Source organism: Mixophyes fleayi, chromosome 5, assembly GCF_038048845.1.
Source record: "Mixophyes fleayi isolate aMixFle1 chromosome 5, aMixFle1.hap1, whole genome shotgun sequence".
Lineage (NCBI taxonomy): Eukaryota > Metazoa > Chordata > Amphibia > Anura > Limnodynastidae > Mixophyes > Mixophyes fleayi.
The window spans coordinates 186,678,209-186,698,338 of NC_134406.1; the positions used below are offsets into that span (position 1 = coordinate 186,678,209).

At 40.0% G+C, this 20,130-nt stretch overlaps 1 protein-coding gene across 3 annotated transcripts in view; it reads right to left on the reverse strand.

The window, feature by feature from the left end:
* Positions 1–1,237: 1,237 nt before the first annotated feature.
* The window catches only part of GPLD1 (glycosylphosphatidylinositol specific phospholipase D1), a 66,269-nt gene continuing 47,376 nt past the window's right edge, over positions 1,238–20,130 (reverse strand). For all 3 annotated transcript variants that reach the window (XM_075213147.1, XM_075213148.1, XM_075213145.1), the window contains exons 17-25: positions 19,960–20,116; positions 18,298–18,439; positions 17,571–17,661; positions 6,362–6,455; positions 4,379–4,555; positions 3,552–3,712; positions 3,099–3,125; positions 2,976–3,026; positions 1,238–2,119 (exon numbers count right to left, since the gene is read on the reverse strand). In XM_075213147.1, coding sequence (XP_075069248.1) covers positions 2,039–2,119; positions 2,976–3,026; positions 3,099–3,125; positions 3,552–3,712; positions 4,379–4,555; positions 6,362–6,455; positions 17,571–17,661; positions 18,298–18,439; positions 19,960–20,116 — 981 coding nt within the window. In that variant the 3' untranslated portion in view covers positions 1,238–2,038. The remainder of the gene's footprint in view (positions 2,120–2,975; positions 3,027–3,098; positions 3,126–3,551; positions 3,713–4,378; positions 4,556–6,361; positions 6,456–17,570; positions 17,662–18,297; positions 18,440–19,959; positions 20,117–20,130) is intronic.

Here is a 20,130-nt window from a genome sequence, read left to right on the forward strand (position 1 = left end):
GCTGCTAAGTGCATAGTTATTTTAAAAGTATTAAAAAATATAAAAAAAAATTCTAGTGCTATATATTCTTGCAGTCCAGAAACATTAATACTGCAATCTATAAAAAATTGTTCACTGTTCTTGCAGTCCAGAAACATAGTACTTGCAACTCTTTTTTTGGCATTATGTGACCGTCCAACAGTCGTTTGCCATGAGCACGAAGTACGACAGTAGTCATCCTATGGCAAAGCGGATAACTGCGGCCTTAACAGCTATGTTGGTGTTAGACGTGCATCCGGTGTCCGCCATCTGTGCAGTGGCATTTAGACAGTTGAAGGAGGTATTGTGGCCCCGGTACCAAATTGGGTACCGGGGCCACTTCACTACGCAGTCCAGAAATCTTAGTATCAGATATTAAACTACGTTCACTATTCCTGCTACATCAAAAAAGCATGAACATGCCCTGCCATCAACAAAAACAAGAGGTAGTGACGCGCTTGAACTCCACCCTCTATATGCTGCAGGGGATGGAGGAGCAGAAAAAGGCCATTCAAGCCTACACAGCCACCTACGATGGGCCACGTGTTTGGGCCGCCCACTTGTGTCGCTTAGCTTAGACATCCAGCTACCTCGGTGCAACCTTTTGGCCTAAAAACAATATTGTGAGGTGCTCAGAATAGACTGGAAATTAGTGGAAATAATTGTTATTGAATGTTATTGAGGTTAATAATAGCGTAGGAGTGGAAAAAAAAAAAAAAAAAAAACTGGATTTTAGCACTTTTTATGCTTTTTTAAAAATAAATCAGAACCCAAAACCCTAAATCAGAACCAAAACCTTTCGTCTGGTGTTTTGGCAAAACAAATCAGAACCCAAAACCTCAAGCTAATCAGAACCCAAAACACAAAAAGTGGCCGGTGCACACCCCTAGTAAAAACCCTAGTGTGAAACCATTCTCATGCCACATTATTCATCTTATGACACATCATAGTTTAAAATATTGTTATAAATAAAATAAGAATCACAAATAAATGTTTCACAGACAAAATTAAAGATGTATTGGATTATTTACTATTAAAATATATAACAAAAGCTTTCTTTTCTTTACCTCTAAATTATTGTGACATCACCTGTCTGGCATCAAGACATTGTGTCCTGACATAGTGGTTGGAAATCACTGCTTTATTTGTTGTTGCAGTGCACAATCCATTCTTAAGACATTTCTGAAAGGGACAGAGGGGAGTGCACCATTTTAGTCCAGAGCTGGGAAGCTTGATAAACTTTGGGGTGCTGCAGGATACGGCCCTCGAACATTTAAAAATGCTTTGTATTACTCTTAATCTAAGTAATGAGTTAAAATAATACATTTAACCAAAGAAAGAGACAGCTATCTGTAACGACATGAGCGCATGCATTTAACAAGTGTTAAAAGCCATAACAAGCAAATATAACAATAAAGCAGGAAGAAGCTTGGGCCACTGCTGAAGGCTCAGAGGGTGACTGCTTTAGGCTGTTCACTAATTTTTTAAAATTTAATAACATATTAAATGAGTAGTAATTTTATATTTCTCTTAAAGGTACAGTTGATGTATACTGAAACATCACAATTTAACTTTTTAACAAATCATTCATCTAATATTATGAAAAGTTTTCAGGCCATTAACTGACCTGTTTGGAGGAAAAAGTTTTCTTATAGAATGAAAGATTTATTTTTATACACTTACAACTAATGTGGTTTATTTTCATTTATATTTTTAAACATTTCCATCATGAATGAATCTAACTTCACCATATTCCTGGCTATTTGTAACTTTTCCATTCAACTGTCATACACAAATATTTAAACTAAATATTTATTTACGTGATTATTCATTTTTTTTTACTTTAACACATCTGTAGAGATCAGTTTCCCTTTTCTTAAAAAGCATTTCTCACTTTTATCTAATCATTTTTTAATTGTCATCCCTGATAGAGCAGCAGGAATTGTCTGCAGTTGTACAAGTTGTAGAGTACTCCAGTTGTACAGTAGATAATCCTTCTATATACACTAAACAGGGATATTCACTCTAGATTGTAAATGTAGAGGCTTCCAGCCAGTCTTGCTTTCATGGAACTTCTTACAGCTGCTACAACAACCTGTTTCTGTAATTGTAAAAAAGTAAAATTATGTATACTGGTATTCATACATATACTTCAATTTAACTATCAGTCCTTAAGGGATAAGATCATTAATAACTGCACTTGTTAAGGCATTGCATGATTTTTTATTTTTACCAAGTGGAAACCCCCAATAAAAAAAGTGAATATAAAGGCTACACGTTAAGCAGAAAAATCTAAAAATATTAGTGTGCCTTTGTTCACAGATACAGTTTTAAAGAACAAATTGCCTAGTATAGTCAATAACTTTTTATTTATTTTTTAAATAGAAGTTAGACTGGCACTATTTACCAGCTGTCACCCGTGGCAGTTGATCTGCTCCTTGCCGTCCCTCAGCAACATGCCAGGCACCTCCTGATGACAAAGGGAGGGCAATGATGACGGGCACGTACGACCCCTCCACCTTCCCTTCACAATCTGTATCCACCACAGTACACAGACATGATGGATTTAGGTCCTTTGCAATAATGCATGTCATGTCTTACAAATGCCATGTTATGTGTCCAATAACCTAACCCTATTTAAAAACTCCAGTGTTAGAGGCAGTGTCCTAGCTAGTCTTGTGTATGTGGGAGGCAGTGCCACTGCCCAGTCTGACTCAGCACCTCATTTATGAATTGTGGAGGTAGGATAAACGTTCATGGCTATCCTGTCCAAATTCCTGCCCTGACTATAAACATGTGGTCAACAGCTTAGACAATTATTTTGATCTTCAAAGTGGCAGCGAAGAGGAAAATGATAAAATCTGGAAAATTACGTTGCTTGGAAGTTCAGAAAAATGCATTTCAAAGCAAGCCAGGTAACAAAGCAAAATGTGCAAATACATTTAGGTTTTACCTACCTTTTGCTTTGACTTGACTGTAGTCACAGCACTTCCAAACCTTGCCTTTTCCTGGAATATTGAGTTAAATTATTATAGAAACCAAAGAGATGTATGACATTGTACTTCAACTATTATACTTACTTCAGGAGAAATCAGTACGTACTGTGCCTGGAGAGGGAAAAAAGACAGTTATGTGAAGTGTGGTTGCCAAATAGCCACTGAATGTTGCTGAACAAAATAACCTAGTATGTGCATGTATGTTTACACCGCTCCATACACAGAATTTTTCAGGGACAGCTTCCCTGCCAAATAAAGCCGACAATATAGATTTTTGGTGCCTGGGACTCAGAGATAGAAAGTCACAAGGAGCTGAGGCTGAGATTCAAACTGGTGTCTCCAATTCTAAATCAATTTGATTTCTTATCTGGAAACCTGTGGAGGACCTGTTGTTCCTGCGCGTAGAGTAGCCGTAGGACTGCCATGGATTACCGGTCCATTACAAAACCCTGTTTAACATGCAAACTACATGTTTTTCACAAATGTATGTAAGGAACGACAGTGATTTGGTGCTTAAAGATTCCATAATTCTCTTACCCAGTCCGCAGGACATGGTGAAAACCATGACTTGCATCTTTCTGAGAGTAAGCCTGTAGAAGTGGTATTTCCATTGTAGATATAAACCCGACCAGTCTGAGGACCAAACAGCATTGGTGTAATATCATCGGTCCTTAGAGGTGAGCTCACAATGATTTCATCTGTAAACCGCATGGGACAGACACTTTGCATTATAATTTTAAGCCATTTCCATATAGTCAATGTTTAGCCAGCATAAGCAGTACATGTTTTATATTTGTCTAGATAGAAATAAGGACATGTACATGTTTTCTTTACTGGTGTCCCCTTTATATGGTGTCTAATTAAATGTGAAATTAAACATCCATCATTGCAACTTGGCCCTATCATCGTATTAACTGAGCATCTGGTTTCTTGGGGTGTGCTGTTCCTATTTGTCCCTTGTGAGTCTTATCATTAGAATTGTGCAATTATTTTTGGTTATGTTAACTTGTTTTTATTGCTGTTTTTTCTAAAAAAAAATATTCTGTATCTGCTCTTTATTCTCTTGTAACCAAGCCAACCCATGGGAGTTTTTTTGCTTAAGAATTTTGCATCTATGAAAAGGAAACATGTCTGTCAGATTTAAACTGAAACAAAGATTAGTTAATGGGGAAAAAGTTATTTTAGCCGCCTGAACAACCTGATAAGTATTTGCTTCCATAATCATTTTATTTAAATTACCCTCTTTTTGTTTTAACATGTTTGTGCCTCTTTATAAGTGTTGAAAAAACAGTTTGAATGGCAAGAAGAAGCTTACTGTAAATCAAAAAAGTAATGTCATTACAGCAAAACATTTGTTGTCATACCAAGACCATCATCATCCAGGTCACTTAGATGTAGTTTTGTACCGAAGCGAGAAAATGATCTGTCTCCCCTTAAAGTGCAAAGTGGTGATGGGTCAGTCTTTCTTTTCAGTTCATATACTGTGGCTGTTCCTGCATGCTTCAGTGTTCTTGATAAAAACACAAACTTGGATACTGTGCCTGGAACAATTTAGATGGAACCAAGATTTATCTTTGTTACTGCAAGTCTATTTTAAATGCTCCTATGTTTAGACTAAGAAATATGTTACCTAGCTTTTATTTACCTATAAAATGGGAATTAAAATAAGAAGATCCTACAGTAATGGGTGTGATTGTATTTATGTAAATGCTTTGAACAAAGCTAATTTTGAAGGCCCAAATTCGTCCATTCCTTTCTCATGTACAAGTATCAATTTTCTGTTTGTTAAACTCAGGGAGGGTTAGCTATCAATTTGTCTATAAAACTGTAGCATTGGTTGAGGTTTAATGTTTCTCAACCAGAATACCACACTTAAATAAGGAATCTGAGATCACCCATATAACAAGAAACATTTACTGTAATCTTATATAGTGTTTGTCACGAGCCGCAGCGGTACTCACAGCCGGCTCCCCCTGGCGTCCCGGCCGTCACCTTGACGACCGGGACATCATTTCCGCTCTCTGCCCGGCCGTCGGCAAGGCAACGGCCGGATGCCTCCTGTGTAGCGCTGCGCAAATAGGCAGCCCTGTGGGCTGATTAAATAAGGGGGCTTGTTCTATTTGATCTGTGTCCTGTGTGCAGAGCTAGGCTCTGATTGGTGGGCCCCAGTATTTAAGGCAGTGAGGTCTGCAGCCTCACTGCCGGTTATAGCTTCTGTTACCAGTCTGCTGACCTGCTCTGCTCCTAGCTCCTGTCCTTTGGATATTCTGTTGGATTGCCGGTGTATGACCCCTTGCCTGGATTTGGACCATGCCTGTGTTTCTTGTGACCCCGACCTCTAGCGTGTTTACCGACCTTCCTGTTTGCTCATGACCCTTGACCTCAACCTGTTTATTGGATTTGCTGTCTGCTGCCGGCCCTTGACCCTTGTCTGGACTTCACTTCGCTTACCTGGGTTCTCCCCAGCCGGTACACACTTTACGACCCTCTGTCAGTCTGCGGCCAAGTCTGTCCCCACCACTAGGGGCTCCAGTGAACACCTGACTGGCGGAGCAGACTCCGGGTTGTGCTGTACTGGCTGGAGGGCTTCCTAACAGTGTTAAACACTTTTATCTTTATTTTGGGGTCTATTTAATTGCTGAAGAATAGGTCGTATCCTGCAGCGTCTTGTGCAGTGGAGCACACTTTCCCTTCCCTCGATTTCATCTTGAGATCCGTGCCTTGATGAGTTCGGGAGTACACCAAAGTCTAAATACGTGCCTATAATACTAAACGTGGGTTGCGCTCAGAATGCGTGCCTTGATGAATCAGGTACTCTGTGTCTACTTAATTTAGGACATAAAGGAGGCAAAACCAAGCAGTATTTTAGGAGAAAAAGTGAAGGTTGTTAAGAGGTGGTGGAATGGACTTGTAAAGAGTTTATCTTTTTCAAACACACAAAATGTGCAGAGCACTTTTACAGGGACAGTTAATTTTTTTTTAAATGAAGCTGTGTTGTGGGCATGCACTTTGTGCTAGTTATTTTATTAGTTAGATGTGTATCCTCAGTAATGACTGAGAATTATATTTGAAGGTTAAAGGACACCTGCACACATGTACCCCTTGTTTTACCTCCCTTTTACTTTCTGTATCTCTGGGTACTACCGGTTAGTAAAATAACTCCTGTTACTTGAAATAGAACTTCTACCTGAAATTGCATATTGAAAACTCAGACACACTCTTGCTTTCATTTGACACAAAGGTTGTGAGTAAATTAGTGCAGTTCACTGTTTATTTAGTGTTGCCTAAACAATAGTACCAATGTCTTTAGTAAAACCTATTAATTACTACTAAAAGGAAATACATACTCTGTGTGGGTGCACCGATCAGCAGCACTTGTTTTCTCTCTCCCTTCACAGCTATTCTCCCACTTGCAAATGATGAGCCCATCTTGCCCTGGTCCTGCAAAATATTAAACAATTACTGGGTCCATTCATATACTATCTGTAATCCTGGTGTAAAATACTTTAATGTTTTATACCCCTGGTCATCTATATTGCCAATGTCTGATGCACATGCTCTTACAGTATTGTCTGTTAAGTTAATAGAATATGTCCACCTTTGGCTCCATATGAAGCAGAATGAGTGTTCAGTCAGTCTATATTTACAAGATAAAAGATAAGTTTAGCCAGTTATTCTATTTTCTTAATAAGGCTTTGTCCATTTGCAATTGTTAGGATTAGTCTTGGAGTTACTTTATTAGCACAGTTAGATACTAAACATTGAAGAATACATAGCAAGATTAAATGAGAAATCCTCTTAAACAATTATGTTGTCTAATTAAACGCATTCACAGCAAAAGGACACCTACACTAAGTAAGACCCTAGGATAGAGGTGCTGCAACAGATGACTTTATTTTTATTAGTAACTTCAGGTCTCTTCAGTACTCCTGTAGAGCAATATGCATGAAATTTGTGGAGTCTGTGATTAGCCTTTAGTGAATGAAATTGAAGTTTTTTGCACAATATGTTGTTCTCAACTCGAGGGTTAAAACCCAGCCCGTGAGGAATATAATGAATTTATAGCATGAATGAGAGAGACTTTTGTGACTAAAGAAGATTTGTGTACCATACAGGCTTTAAAGAGAGCAAGGTTCCAGACCAACGTAGATTTGGAGGACACGTGTGCAATCAGACTGTGATTTCCCAGCTGCTTTGCATGATTTCTCCAGTGGTGAATCCAGAGAAATTAAAGAGTCACCTAGGATGTTTAATCTGGACAATATGGATATTTTGCTACAGCATATTTACAAATCTATGGAAATGGACCTGGTACAGGCTTCCACAGAAACTCATAAATCCCTTTTTGAACACCATAGTAAAAAAGTAGAGGTCTCCCTGTATATCAGGTCAAGCATCACTCTAACTTAAATAGGATAGAATGTATATTTCCATTTAGTGAGGAACAGGCTCAGAAGTGGGGGTGAAAATGGGGGTCCCCTCGGAGATCCCATGGATAGGAAGGTGGAGAGTTGTTCTAAGAAACATCTTAATTTTCTGGCAATCCAACTATGGGGAGAGACACTTTATACAGATGTCCAAGAGAAAGCTAGAAGACAGCACAGAGTAGTACCCAAGTAGAGTTCCTAGACCTCACCATCTACATCGAACATGGACACCTGAGCACCAGAACATATATCGAACCAGTTGACTGCAATAACTACATTCAAGCCAACAGCATCCACCATAACTTATGGCTCAAAAACATACCACAAGGACAGTTCAAATGACTCAGGAGAAACTGCTCATCCACAGGAATCTTCATGGAACAAGCAAACACTCTAAAAAAAAAAGAAGCTTGAACAAAGAAACTACGATCACTGACTTCTAAAAAAAAATCCCGGCCACCTAATGTGAGAGCATTGTCTTACAGAGAAAAGAAAACTGCAGAGCCCACACCCAAGCACTATTCACCATGCAATACAACAGTCAACAAAAGATTTAGAATTCATACTGAAGAAACACTGGCATATACTACAAGACAACGCTCTCAAAGGAATACTCCCTGAAAAACCTAGAGTCCTCTACAAAAAAGCTAAGAACCTCAAAAACACCCTCACAAGCTTCATCCCTACAGAAAAAAAAACACAACATGGCTAGACAACAGCTATGAAGGTTTATACTACTGCAACAGATGTCAAGCTTGCAAAACCATAAATAAGAAAAAACAAAACCCAACACCAAATTGACCCCAACTGAAGAATTCTACACACAAAATCAGAGTACAAATCACATGCGAAAAACAGAGAATAATATACCTAATACAATGCCTCGGGTATGTAGGCAGAACCATAAGGAACCTAAAAATCGCTGGAATCGCTGAACACATCAGGAACATAAAGAACGTAAGAGAAACACAGTGTCACAGAACACTTCAGAACTCGACACAATCAAGACCCAACAACTCTCCTGCACAGGCATCATGAATGTCCAATAGAACTGGAGAGGAGGAGTCTGCATCGCACAAATTTCAAAAGAAGAAGAGAAATGGGTATACAAACTCAACACCCTCGCTTCTAAGGGCTCAACATCAACTTTAACCTTGGAACCTTCCTATGAAAGTAACTTTCCCGATATCCCTTCTCACACAACCACATAACATATTGGCCCAATCACACCGCCCATCCACCCACCCCTCCACAAAAGCCTTTATCGCAGCCACACACTCTCCCTCGTACTCTGACCTATACCCACATTAGGATGCCACTCCTAAGCCTGCCCACAGCAGAAACCCCCAAACCCACACCAGTGACACATAGCCACCAGCCCACAAAAGACACAGTGGGCATGATTCCCTATCTGGGAGCTACCCTTTACTTCAATCAACCCCCACATAAAATACCCCATTGGTATTCCTGTCCCAAATACCCATTAGACTCACCCACCACTAACACCAATTAATAATTTCAGCACAACCCATATAGCCCCTAACCATCCGGGTTGGGTATGGCTCCACGATGACGAGAAATCTGACAGAGAGAAGACCTACAAGGAAAAAACGATTTCATGAAAAAACGACAGCAATATTGACAGACTTACCTGAAAAACGACTCTGCAGATATCCGATGGCAGCAGATGACTGACAGGACCTCCTTCTGAATGGACAGCTCTTCGGCAGTAGTGTCTGATGTCAGTGCACCTGAATGAATTTAAATTTAAAGCGGCAATGTCGGTACCACGCAGGTTAACTGTTTAAACAGTTTTCTTGTAGGTCTTCTCTGTGTCGGATTTCTCGTAATCGTTGAAGCGATTACCACCGAACCATCCAACCCCTACACAGCACACACCTCCATTCCTGATACCATCTCCACTTAGACCGTAGAAACCTGTAACAAGTCCCGCCCACCACCTCAGCAACCCATATAGTGTCCCTAGAAGCAGAGCAGTGTCAGTATAGTATGCCATAAAATTAAATCCCAGCACCAAAACCCATACTCACCAATCACCCAATACTCACTAAAACCAGGGTACCTACCGCAGTTCTTCTGCATTCAGCCCAATCAGCCCCACCCCCTATAACCTGATCAGCTAGCCTCCTCACCCACACTCTTGAATCTAGTTCCATCTGCCATAAGATCTTCTAAGAGATCAACCCATACCTCCACCTTCACCCTGGCCACAAGCCATACAGACCGCCGGTCATACTACTCATTTAGCCCGCAGTTCCCCAACAGATCCAACTTATGCTTCCCCACCCCCAACTCAGCGTACACACAATTTATTATATCATTATGTCCCTCACCACCAACACACATACATCCTTGATTACCATTAGCCGCCAGCAACACAATTCAGACCCGCCTCCAGATGGACTGTATCAGTCACAACAGCAATGGAAAACCAGAGCAAGTCCGAACTTTTTTAAACAAGCTAACTTCCACTGCTCATCTAAAAGCAATCTCCTGACCTCCGTACTATAAACATCCGTAACTATTAATCTTCCTTATCTCATCCTAAACACCTACTCGTACTAAGTACTACTAATGTACTAATGTACGAAGGGAGGTGTGTGACACCACAAAAGGTAAGGACCCCCTATATTCCCTATAACCCCCCCACACACACACGCACACACACACACACACTTTCTTCCATCTCTTTACACAGATCAGAGAACCCCCACTGGACTTGGCTTACAGAACGACACACCTCAACTCCACAAACAACCAACACGGTGAGAAAACACTACACAAAATTGACCCCCTATCAAATCCTAGAAACCAGGACCCGATCTCCTACCACTCCTTTCGGTAGTGAGAGAATCTCACCAACACAGGCGCAGATAGTCTAACCCACATCATTCAGTAACAGTAGACATTCAGGAAGGCATAGATTTTTTTGTGCGAAGCAAGGACAATGGCCTCAGCAGGCCTTTTGTTTGCACACTTGCGCAGCAGATGCTCAGTCAAAAGTTAGACTCACCAGTCTCCAATTTGGAGGATCCCTGCTTTTTGGAGACAAAATGGACACATGCCACAACATAGGGTGCCTAAATATTCTTCCTTGGCTTTTCAATACTTTAGAAACATGAAAACTTACAAGCCAGGGAGACAAAATGGCAGACAAAATATACCTACTACATACAAACAGTCTTTTCCATTTTTTAGGCCCAATGATGGCTGGTCAAATCAGAAGACTTCACAATAACTATTGTCAGGATAAGCCCCATTGACATCAGTAGGGGGCAGAATTGTAGTGAGCAAACAGCCTATCAAAGATCAGTAGATGTTGGACATAGTCAAAAATGGGTGCAAGATAGAGTTACATCAGTATCCCAAAGGGAACTTCTTCATTCAGTCCAGTGCTCTGTCAATCAGGATAGAATTTGTAGACTTACAAACATTAATAAAGATTCATACAATTTATCTTGTTCCTGCAGGACAAGGAGGTACAGGTTTCTATTCCAGAATTTTTCGTGTCAGAAAGTCATGAAGAGCTTTTCACACCATACTATATTAGAATGTGTTCATACCAGATATTTACCAGAACATATTGTCAAATGCAAGAGAGCTCTGGTGATGCTTTTTCTGCAACAACATGACTGGATTGGGAACAGAAAAATGTAATTGTCATCCAATAACAACAATAAAGTTACTGGGGCTCCAGATAGACAGCACACTGAACCATTGTCACCAGAAAGTTGTATCAAGATCCAGTTCCTGACACATCAGCTACAGGTTTATTATCAAGTGTTAAAAAAAAGGGGGCGTCAGTTGTTGGGAATGTTTTCCTCCACCATGGGGATCCCCTGACACGTGAGAAATCATAGAAAAACTTATCTGAAACATGCCATCATCCTGTCAAAAACCACCAGTTTCTCAGGTGGTGGCTAATCCCAAAGTTAGAGATAGGAGAGTCATTTTTGGAGCCAGAGTGATTGTTACGCCAGTATCACAGACTGGGGAGCCAGACACTTGGTCGCAGAAATCAAAAATTCTCTCATTTACAAAATATTCATGTGAAGGAGTGTGAAAGGCAATTCAATATTTTCATCTTCATCTAAGAGGGATGAATTTCAGAATATTTGAAAACACACAGAACAGTGGCGGTAACCTTCCTAAATCGTCAGGGAGGTATCAGAAGCCAGACCTTGATGTTGGAAGTAGCAAAGATCATGTCCTGGGTATAGAGAAATATGAAGTCGTTCTCAGTATTACATGTAGCAGCAAAACAAATTCTGCTAGCAGGTTAACTCAGTCAAAAACAGATTCACAACAGAATGGACAGTTCCCATTGTCAGGCTTCCTAAAATGCAAAGGTTCCCAGGTTCTTCTCTTGGCACAGAATTCCAGAGTCAGAGGGAATAGATGCTCTGATGATTCTGTGGGCGTTTCACCTGGGGGTTGTCTTCCACTCATCACTTGCATCCTAGAAAATGATGCAAAGAGAAAATGCAGAAGTGATTGCAATTCTTCCATTTTGGCCTTGCCGTCTGTGGTGTTCAGTAAACTGGAAGACACTCAAGGTACAGCCTTAGCCTTTGGCTCTTCAGTCAGATCTATTATACCAAGGCCCAGTTCTTCATACAAATCCATAGAGGCTAGCTTTGATGACCTGGAAATGGAGTTGAAGCTGCTCAGGAAAAAGGGAGACTCCGGGAAAGTAATCTACACACAGTTGTACAATGAAGAAGAATTCTTCAGAAATCTTACAGAATTTACAAGAAATGTATTTCATTGTGTGAGTCTAAATTTAATTCTGCAACAGCAACAATTCCACAGTTCCTTGACTTTCTCCAGGATGGTTTCAGCAAAGTTATTGTTTTGCCTACACTCAAGGCAGAAGTGTCTGATTATAGTGTGTTCTTAGACACCAAATTAGCCTCAGAAGATTTGATTGTTCAGTTCTTTCAAGCAGTGAAGACTATTTGTCCATCCATATGATCCTTTGTGGCTCCATGAGACCTTAATTTAGTTCTAAACACTCTGCAGTCTGAATCTTTTGAACCACTGCAAGAAGTTTCATTGAGATGGAAGACACTGAAGGCGATTTTCTTGGCAGAAATTACATTTGCTCACAGAGCTGGAGAATTGCAGGCACTGTGGTGCAAGGAGCCATGTCTCAATGTCTATATAGATAAAGTGGTGTTTAGAGCCAGAATGTCTACCTAAGTTATTGTCTATGTTCCACATTAATCATCAGCTTGTACTGCCATTGTTCTGTCAGCAGAGAAAGAATTAAAATGGAAGAAAACTGCATTCATTTGACTTGGTGAGAGGAATTTCCATATATTTGGCCAGGACAGAAGGACTCAGAAGCACAGAATCCAGCTGGGCCTCGGAAAGGATTCTTCCAAACAAGCCTCCGAAGTACCATGGAAATCCCTGGTGGGCCCCACCAGCTAACCTAAGGGTCCCATCCGTCCACTGCTCTTTGCCCCCTGTTATTAATGACAGAACTGTGATGTAATTAGGTGATGCACATTGCTGACAGTGGAGTGGAGCTTTCTAAAGAAGCTTTGAGGAGCTCCAAGAAAAGTTAATCGAAGGAGGGGGGGGGGGGTGGGCGGGGGGTTGTGGAGAGCGGCTGAGTGGAGATAACCATGGGGGATGTGAGTTTGTGGAGAGTGGAAATGTGGTAGTGAGGAGGTAAGGAGTGGACTTAATGGCCATGACATGGTCAGTCCTATTTCTTAAATCTCTAATCTGGGTGAATTTTAGTGTCACATCAGAGACTACACTTTTCAACTACCACAGCTTGACCATTGAGACTGACTAGCCATAATACACATGTTCTGCCAACGTAAATTCCAAACAGCGACACTCTTCTCTAGTGCTGAATATGAATGGCAGATATAGATTTCCTTTCAGAAATAGTTAGCAGGACAGAAATATATATATATGTGTGTGTGTGTGTGTTGTGTATGAAGATGTTGGTATCTAGAGAGGTTAGTAAAATTATCATTTGTAAAAATTATTTAAATTATAGCTATAAAGTTAAAGTTGTGCTTGTGCTGTACAGAAAAAGCTGAGGTTCAGGATATTCCATATTTATTTGTTGGTATGAACAACTGCAATGTATACATACATTATAATTGTATCCCTGAGGCTTATCAACTACTTAATTTAATAGAGGTGTAGAGGTAGTAGTGACTATTCATTTAAGGACTATTTATGTAATGCTAGAGTTGTTTGGGTGCTAATATTGAATGTGCGACAGAGTTTGTTAAGAAGGAGGGCTATTTAATAAATGTTGGAGCAGGTTGTGGAGAACTATGTTTATTTATTAAATGTGAATGCTATAAAAAGGCTTAAAGGGCTCACTCATGGCTAGACTTTCCATAGTTCATATACCTATCCCTTTCTCCAAACGGCCCCAACATTCCAAGATCCAGTCATGCAGCAACTGAGCTTAAGATGCTCGAAGCACCAGGAAGTAGAGAGCAAGGCAGTCTGTCAACTGTTCTGATTGTAGGGTGGGCAGCGGGGGGCAGCCCCAATATTAGGTGACTGTCCTGCTAAGTCAGGACTTTGTCCCCACTGCAGGGAAAGTTGGGAGGTATGTCTCCCTTCACACTGCTCTGCTCATGAATGGTGTTTGGGTGCACTTAACAGTAGTACACAAAGCATTGCCTGTGTATTTCAAATGGCTGGGAAGAGGTTGGAGAGCGGTCACACACTGGCTTTAATGATAGCCACACCCACACACACTGTACCAGAAGTAAAGAGGAATCACTCAGGTGAGGTGACTGTAGCAGGTATTCTTTCCTTCAGCACCCTGTAGTGACTGGCTACGCCTCTCCGGCAGCTGATCATGCACCTTCAGAAGCACACCGCCTCGGTGGCACACACTATTTTGGGGCCTTCATGTCCCAGTCTGACACAGTCTACGTGACATTATGACCAGAAGGAACCCACGCTGCGGTCTGTCATATCTTGGTGCTGGTTGTGGCTTTTGTGGGGGTGACCCCACACAATGAGAGCTAGTGCGTGGATCACTGTGGGGTGGGGGTGGGGAAGGGATGCCTTTTTTATATTAATTTAAAATCTTTTTTTAACACTGCAAAGGTCTGTGCTGATGGTCATCTTTGTTACAAATGTTAGTCTTATGTTTGGTGCCACCTTGTGGTGCAATGATATTGTCCTTATGTTTTGCCTATACCTGTGACCCGGACATCATTAGCACTGTTCTGTTAAATCGCTTCTGTGTTTGTCCTTATTACATGCATCTGAATCAATCATCATCAATAGAGATCTTTGCTACAAGGGTAGAGCACCTCCTGAAAGGCAAATCGACGGCTGAGTCTGCTCCTAAGTAGAGAGCAAATACGTGAACACGCCTTTTTCTGTATTGGCTATGGTTACATGAACCATCCCTGTCCAGTTTCCCTTCTCCAAACACAAGGAGGAGCAAGTGAGGGACATGCAAAAAGCCAAATATTGTGGATGCAGAAATGTGCATTTTCCTTAGTATAAAAAACATAATTTAAACTTAAAAATGAGCCATGCTTCCTGACCCAATTTATGTGTAACTACATGTGCTAGCTGTCCTGATTGTGTAGTTTCACAGGCTCCAGCATGCTCTGGCAGTGATGGGCATGCTGGTTTAAGCAGTCATAGGCTGTCAGGGCTTGTTTGAACTTATGGTTTACAAGTTAACCCGTGCATGATACTCAAGCATTCTAGTCAAATCAAGCTACTTAAGGTGTTAAAAAGGTTCTTGTCATGCATTTGGGCCATAGCCCAGGCCTCCTCAGGGGAAGAGCGTTACTTCCCGACGTAAGCGCCCTTTTTTAACGTGGTTTTGTCCACATGTCACCACCTCATCATTCTTCTCCATCACCTCATCCTTCATTTTCATCGCCACATCTATCCAGATGTCTATCCAGACACAGGGATCTCTCTCAGCGGTCCTGAGTATCACACTCCTCTTACTCTGTCACCCCCGGCAACCACCAACCACTCCCCACTGTCACCCCCGGCAACCACCAACCACTCCCAACTGTCACTTCTCCTTCAAGAAATATATATATATTTTTTTAAAATCTTTATAAACACTTTTTACAATTAACAAATTAAATTAACAAATTAAAAACATCTTAGTATACCAAATTTCAGCCCTTTCTGAATTTTTTTTTCCACACACACTAAGAATTTAGTAGGTCAGTGTATAACTCTGCCCAGCAGGTGGCGCTGCAGCTTGGTTTTATTTTTTACACACACACACACACACACACACACACACACACACACACACACACACACACACACACACACACACACACACACACACACACACACACACACTAACACATGCCACTAAGCATTTATATTATAGATGATGGTATAGTACAAATTTTGAACCAATTACCCTGGCACCTCTTCCCAGGGATGCCGGTTTGAGCTCTAATGCTATTCAGCATGGGGTTGGTTTCCCCAGAAGGGAATTCTACCCTGTGCTGACTGGGTTTTGATAGGTTTCATATTATGTCAGGGGAACCCCATGTTGTGGATCTCTCTGTTATAGTATGATCAGCCCTACCTGGCATAACTTAGTGCCAGTTTCCATTTTTGCAGGGGGTTGCCACTCTCAGGATTTTTTTTGTTCTTAGTTTTTTAAAAAAGATATGTGCTGATGGTCATCATCATCATAATCAACACCTATTTTTACAGATACGCCTTCTGAGAGGTGTATCTGGAGATGCAGCCTACTGTAATGTTGACCACCTGCATCCCAATAAACCTATAGAACCACATAAGATCTCCATCTATAGCAGCCCCTATTTCCCATAGAGCGCTAGTTGTTCACCAGTACTCAGTATCCCTCAGGTCTTGTGTGCAATAGTATAGGTTTATATATGGACAGGTGCAAACTTAGAGCATAAGAGACTAGTTCCTAAAAATATAAATAAGTGTAAATTACTTGGCATACTATGAGTAGTAACATAAACTGGCAATAGTAATCAGAAACAATCTGAAATTATGACAGGCAGTTAGCAGAATTGTAGGAGGACTTAAAATCCGGCTACATTTTACTGCGCAAACACAGTGTAGCAAAGCTCATTATTGCAGCCAACAAATTGACATTGACAAATATATGATCTATATTAATCATAACGCTACAAGATTTGTTAGCGCTATATAAGTAAATGTTGATGATGACAAAGCGTTCATGACTGCAGCTAGATCTTGAATTAACCACAGCCCTATAAAGGTCTTGAGCTTGACCTTCTCCTTGGTAAGAGGTCAAAGCTTTTAAACAAAGCCCGTTTGCGGTGATGATTTTTAGCTCAACTTAGAGTAGTTAGAGAAAAATCCCATCTACCCTTCCCTGTTGGGGGTAATTTATATAATCGTGTCCCAAATGTGGCATTGCAGTGACAGGGGAAACATGTTTTTAATGTATTTGTGTCTAATGCTTTGTTTTTAGCTCTCATGTCTAGTTTTGCAGATTATACTGTGATAGCTGGTAAATCCTTTTTGCCTATTGAAGTATTAGTCAGATGGGTAATCAAAGTGAAAAAGATAGAATCATTGTTATGCTGTTGCTTGATAATTGGCAGTTAAACCTGTGGTAGTGAAGTATGTCTTTAGGAAGTAAGTTTAATTATATCGATCATCGGAAGGCCAACAAAACTACTGTTGTGATTAGTAGTTGGTTGGTTCAGTTGTTGTTTAGAAATATATCTGCTCCACTCAAATAGCCAAATAGACTTTAATTTTGTTTTTAATACAAGAGTTAATAGTCATTCAAATTGAATGTTACATAAATGTTGTAGCTAATACATTGTATCCGCCACCAAAAAGCAGTGATATGTCTTTATTCATAATGGGTATATGCATAGGACATAGGTGAAGATTGCATCAAGCATGATTGACAGCAGAATGATTGTCATAATTATAAAAAAGAAGATATGCAAGATGCTGGACCTTAATTCAAACTTGCAATGAAAAAGTAATATATTGTGAAATTGTTGAAAAACTGAGTATATCAGTAAGCAGCATATAATAAGTTTACTAAGGTAGAATATATCTCTTATCATCACCACAAAAATCTGAATCTGATATAGGAACTTACTGCATGTCCTTCTATTATGAATGTTATGTTTTTACTTGGTGGGTCGATTCCATATACTTTCCCTGTGCTCTGTGATCCCTTACAGCCATGCCTGCAGGAAATAAATACATTTTTATATAATAAAGATTGATGTAATACACACTGACATACACTTCCTAATCTAGGACATAAAATAATGTTACCTGCAGTATTTACATTGGGGCATCCAAGCGACTAGCCCAACAGTCCAGAACTTTTTATGGTCTGATAGTGGGGACTCAAATTTATAAAAAGCATGATCGGCCTGATTCATTAAGGAAAGGAAAGTGAACAAAAAAAAGAGTAACTTTGCAAAACCATGTTACATTGGAGGGGGTGGTAAATTTAATATATGATGGCAGATTTATCGCTGCGGTAGAGAATGTCCTAGATCAACTTTAAATTTCAGTGTACAAATAAAGCTATTAAGTATTTGTGTGCTAGTTGAAAAAACAGTCAGTATTTAACTTCTGTGCAAAATAATAAACTAATTTGCACACCTTGCATTTTAACATGGTTTTGTCCAGGAGAATTTTTTTTTTTGCCTTACTTTCCTTAATGAATCAGGCCCGGTATGTCTATGTTTATGTGCCAACATGGCAATATACTAAATAGATAAATACCTATATGTCACACATTACACATTTGGGTGATTTAAAGTGACTTAATAACACAAATTTTCCAATCAGAGATTATAATGAGGATTTACATTTTGCAAGTGCTCCAAGTGGGACTTCCTATCAATAGCAATGATTTAGCCTTATGTGTATAGCTATGAAGAGAGTAACCAAACCAGGCATAATCATGTTCTCCAGTTATGCTCCATTCTGCTTCTTCCACAACTAAAGTGCCTATAGAAAAATACACAAATTACAATGTCACTAACTTTCATGCCATCCCTTAAAAATAATATTGACTCGTTAAGCTAACCTCCAGTTTTCTGTGACTATATCACTCATATATATCCTTTAAATTATTATATTGACACTAAGATTATATTGAAATCTGTTGTCTTGAAGCTTCTGATTGAAATGCAGCTCTACCTACTCTACTCTGCACTACAGGCAAAATGGCAATTATGGTCATTTCAATAATTAGAATAAATCTTGTATAACAAATATCCATTCACACTAGAGCCTAGCTGCTTCCAGTGATGTACTCTGCAAACTCCAGATCACCTTCCACCAGCAAGACAATAGATAAACATAGTTACTGGCTCCTGCTTGAGTGTGAGTGTACTACTTGCAATAGCGAATATGGACTTGATTCACTAACAAACGCATAACAAACATAATGTGGATTTTTTTCGGACACATACACGTCCGTATTAAATAAGTAGTGGATCTGAAGATACGTCTTATGATGAATTTGGGTCTAGGTCCGCTCTGCTCTAACAGGCAAGACACTTCAGGTTACGCTCAATATATATGTGGAATATCAAGTCCTTACTGTACATTGTCGACATGTATACACACGTTCCCCGTCTTTCCCTTCAAATCGTAGGCTGTCGTAAGGGTCCTTTTGCGCTCAAAGAATAATTGGAAGCTGCTTTGTTCTGTGGTGTATGGTCCGGTTCTGGACATGCACAGAGTAATTATATGCAATGTATTGCCAGTTACAATCTTTAATGACTCAGGTCCTATCAGCGCACAGCACATTTGTGCAAGAGCCAACACCTAGAATATAGGGTATCATTGGAAGCAGCCACGCTGAGGATAGGTATCTGTACTTGCTGTCTATTTAATAAATATATATATTTTAGGAAAGCCGTTGGTGTGGTCTGTTATATAGTCCCTATAAGAGCTTTAGTTGTGTACAGCAAAAGGGAAAGACACAACTTCGGAGACATAGCTCATTTTGAAAGTGTTCCATGATAGAATGCTTAGCAGGCATTGAAGATATAACTTCAAAATTATGAATAGAATATTTTCCAAAAATACAATTTTATTTGTTTTATTTAAGGCAATAGTTCTTACCAGTGTTGCTTCACATTCTATTTGACACCATGAAAATAAGCATTTAGTTCTTGTGCCACCAGCCTCATTCCATTATCAGCTGATAGGCATCCATCGAAGCAGATGTGACTTGAATAATCCTAAGAGTGATCTCTGACAACCCAGGGTTCTCACTGCATTAAAACTTCTTCATATTGTTGCATAGTGACCATCTACCATTCTGCACACGCTATTCCCTACACTATAAACTGACCGTTCTCTCTGCTGCCTTAACATCACCTATCCCATATATCTTCCTCCATGGATACAATGTGTAGCCAATCAGTATTCATTAATTTCCTGTAATATTTAGTGAAAGATACATCATAATGAGCCAACCATCAGACTGCACCCAGAATGTGTGTGAATCCCGTTACCTTTTGTAGGTCTTTTGTGACTTGAATAAAATGCAACCACCAAGCCCCTCTGTATTCCTCCACCTGGTGCATATGGAGAGCCAATTACAAGGTCCTTACTCTTATCTCCATTCACATCAGCAGCCAGTAGTGTCCATCCCAAATTACAATATGTCTGCTGCAAATCACATA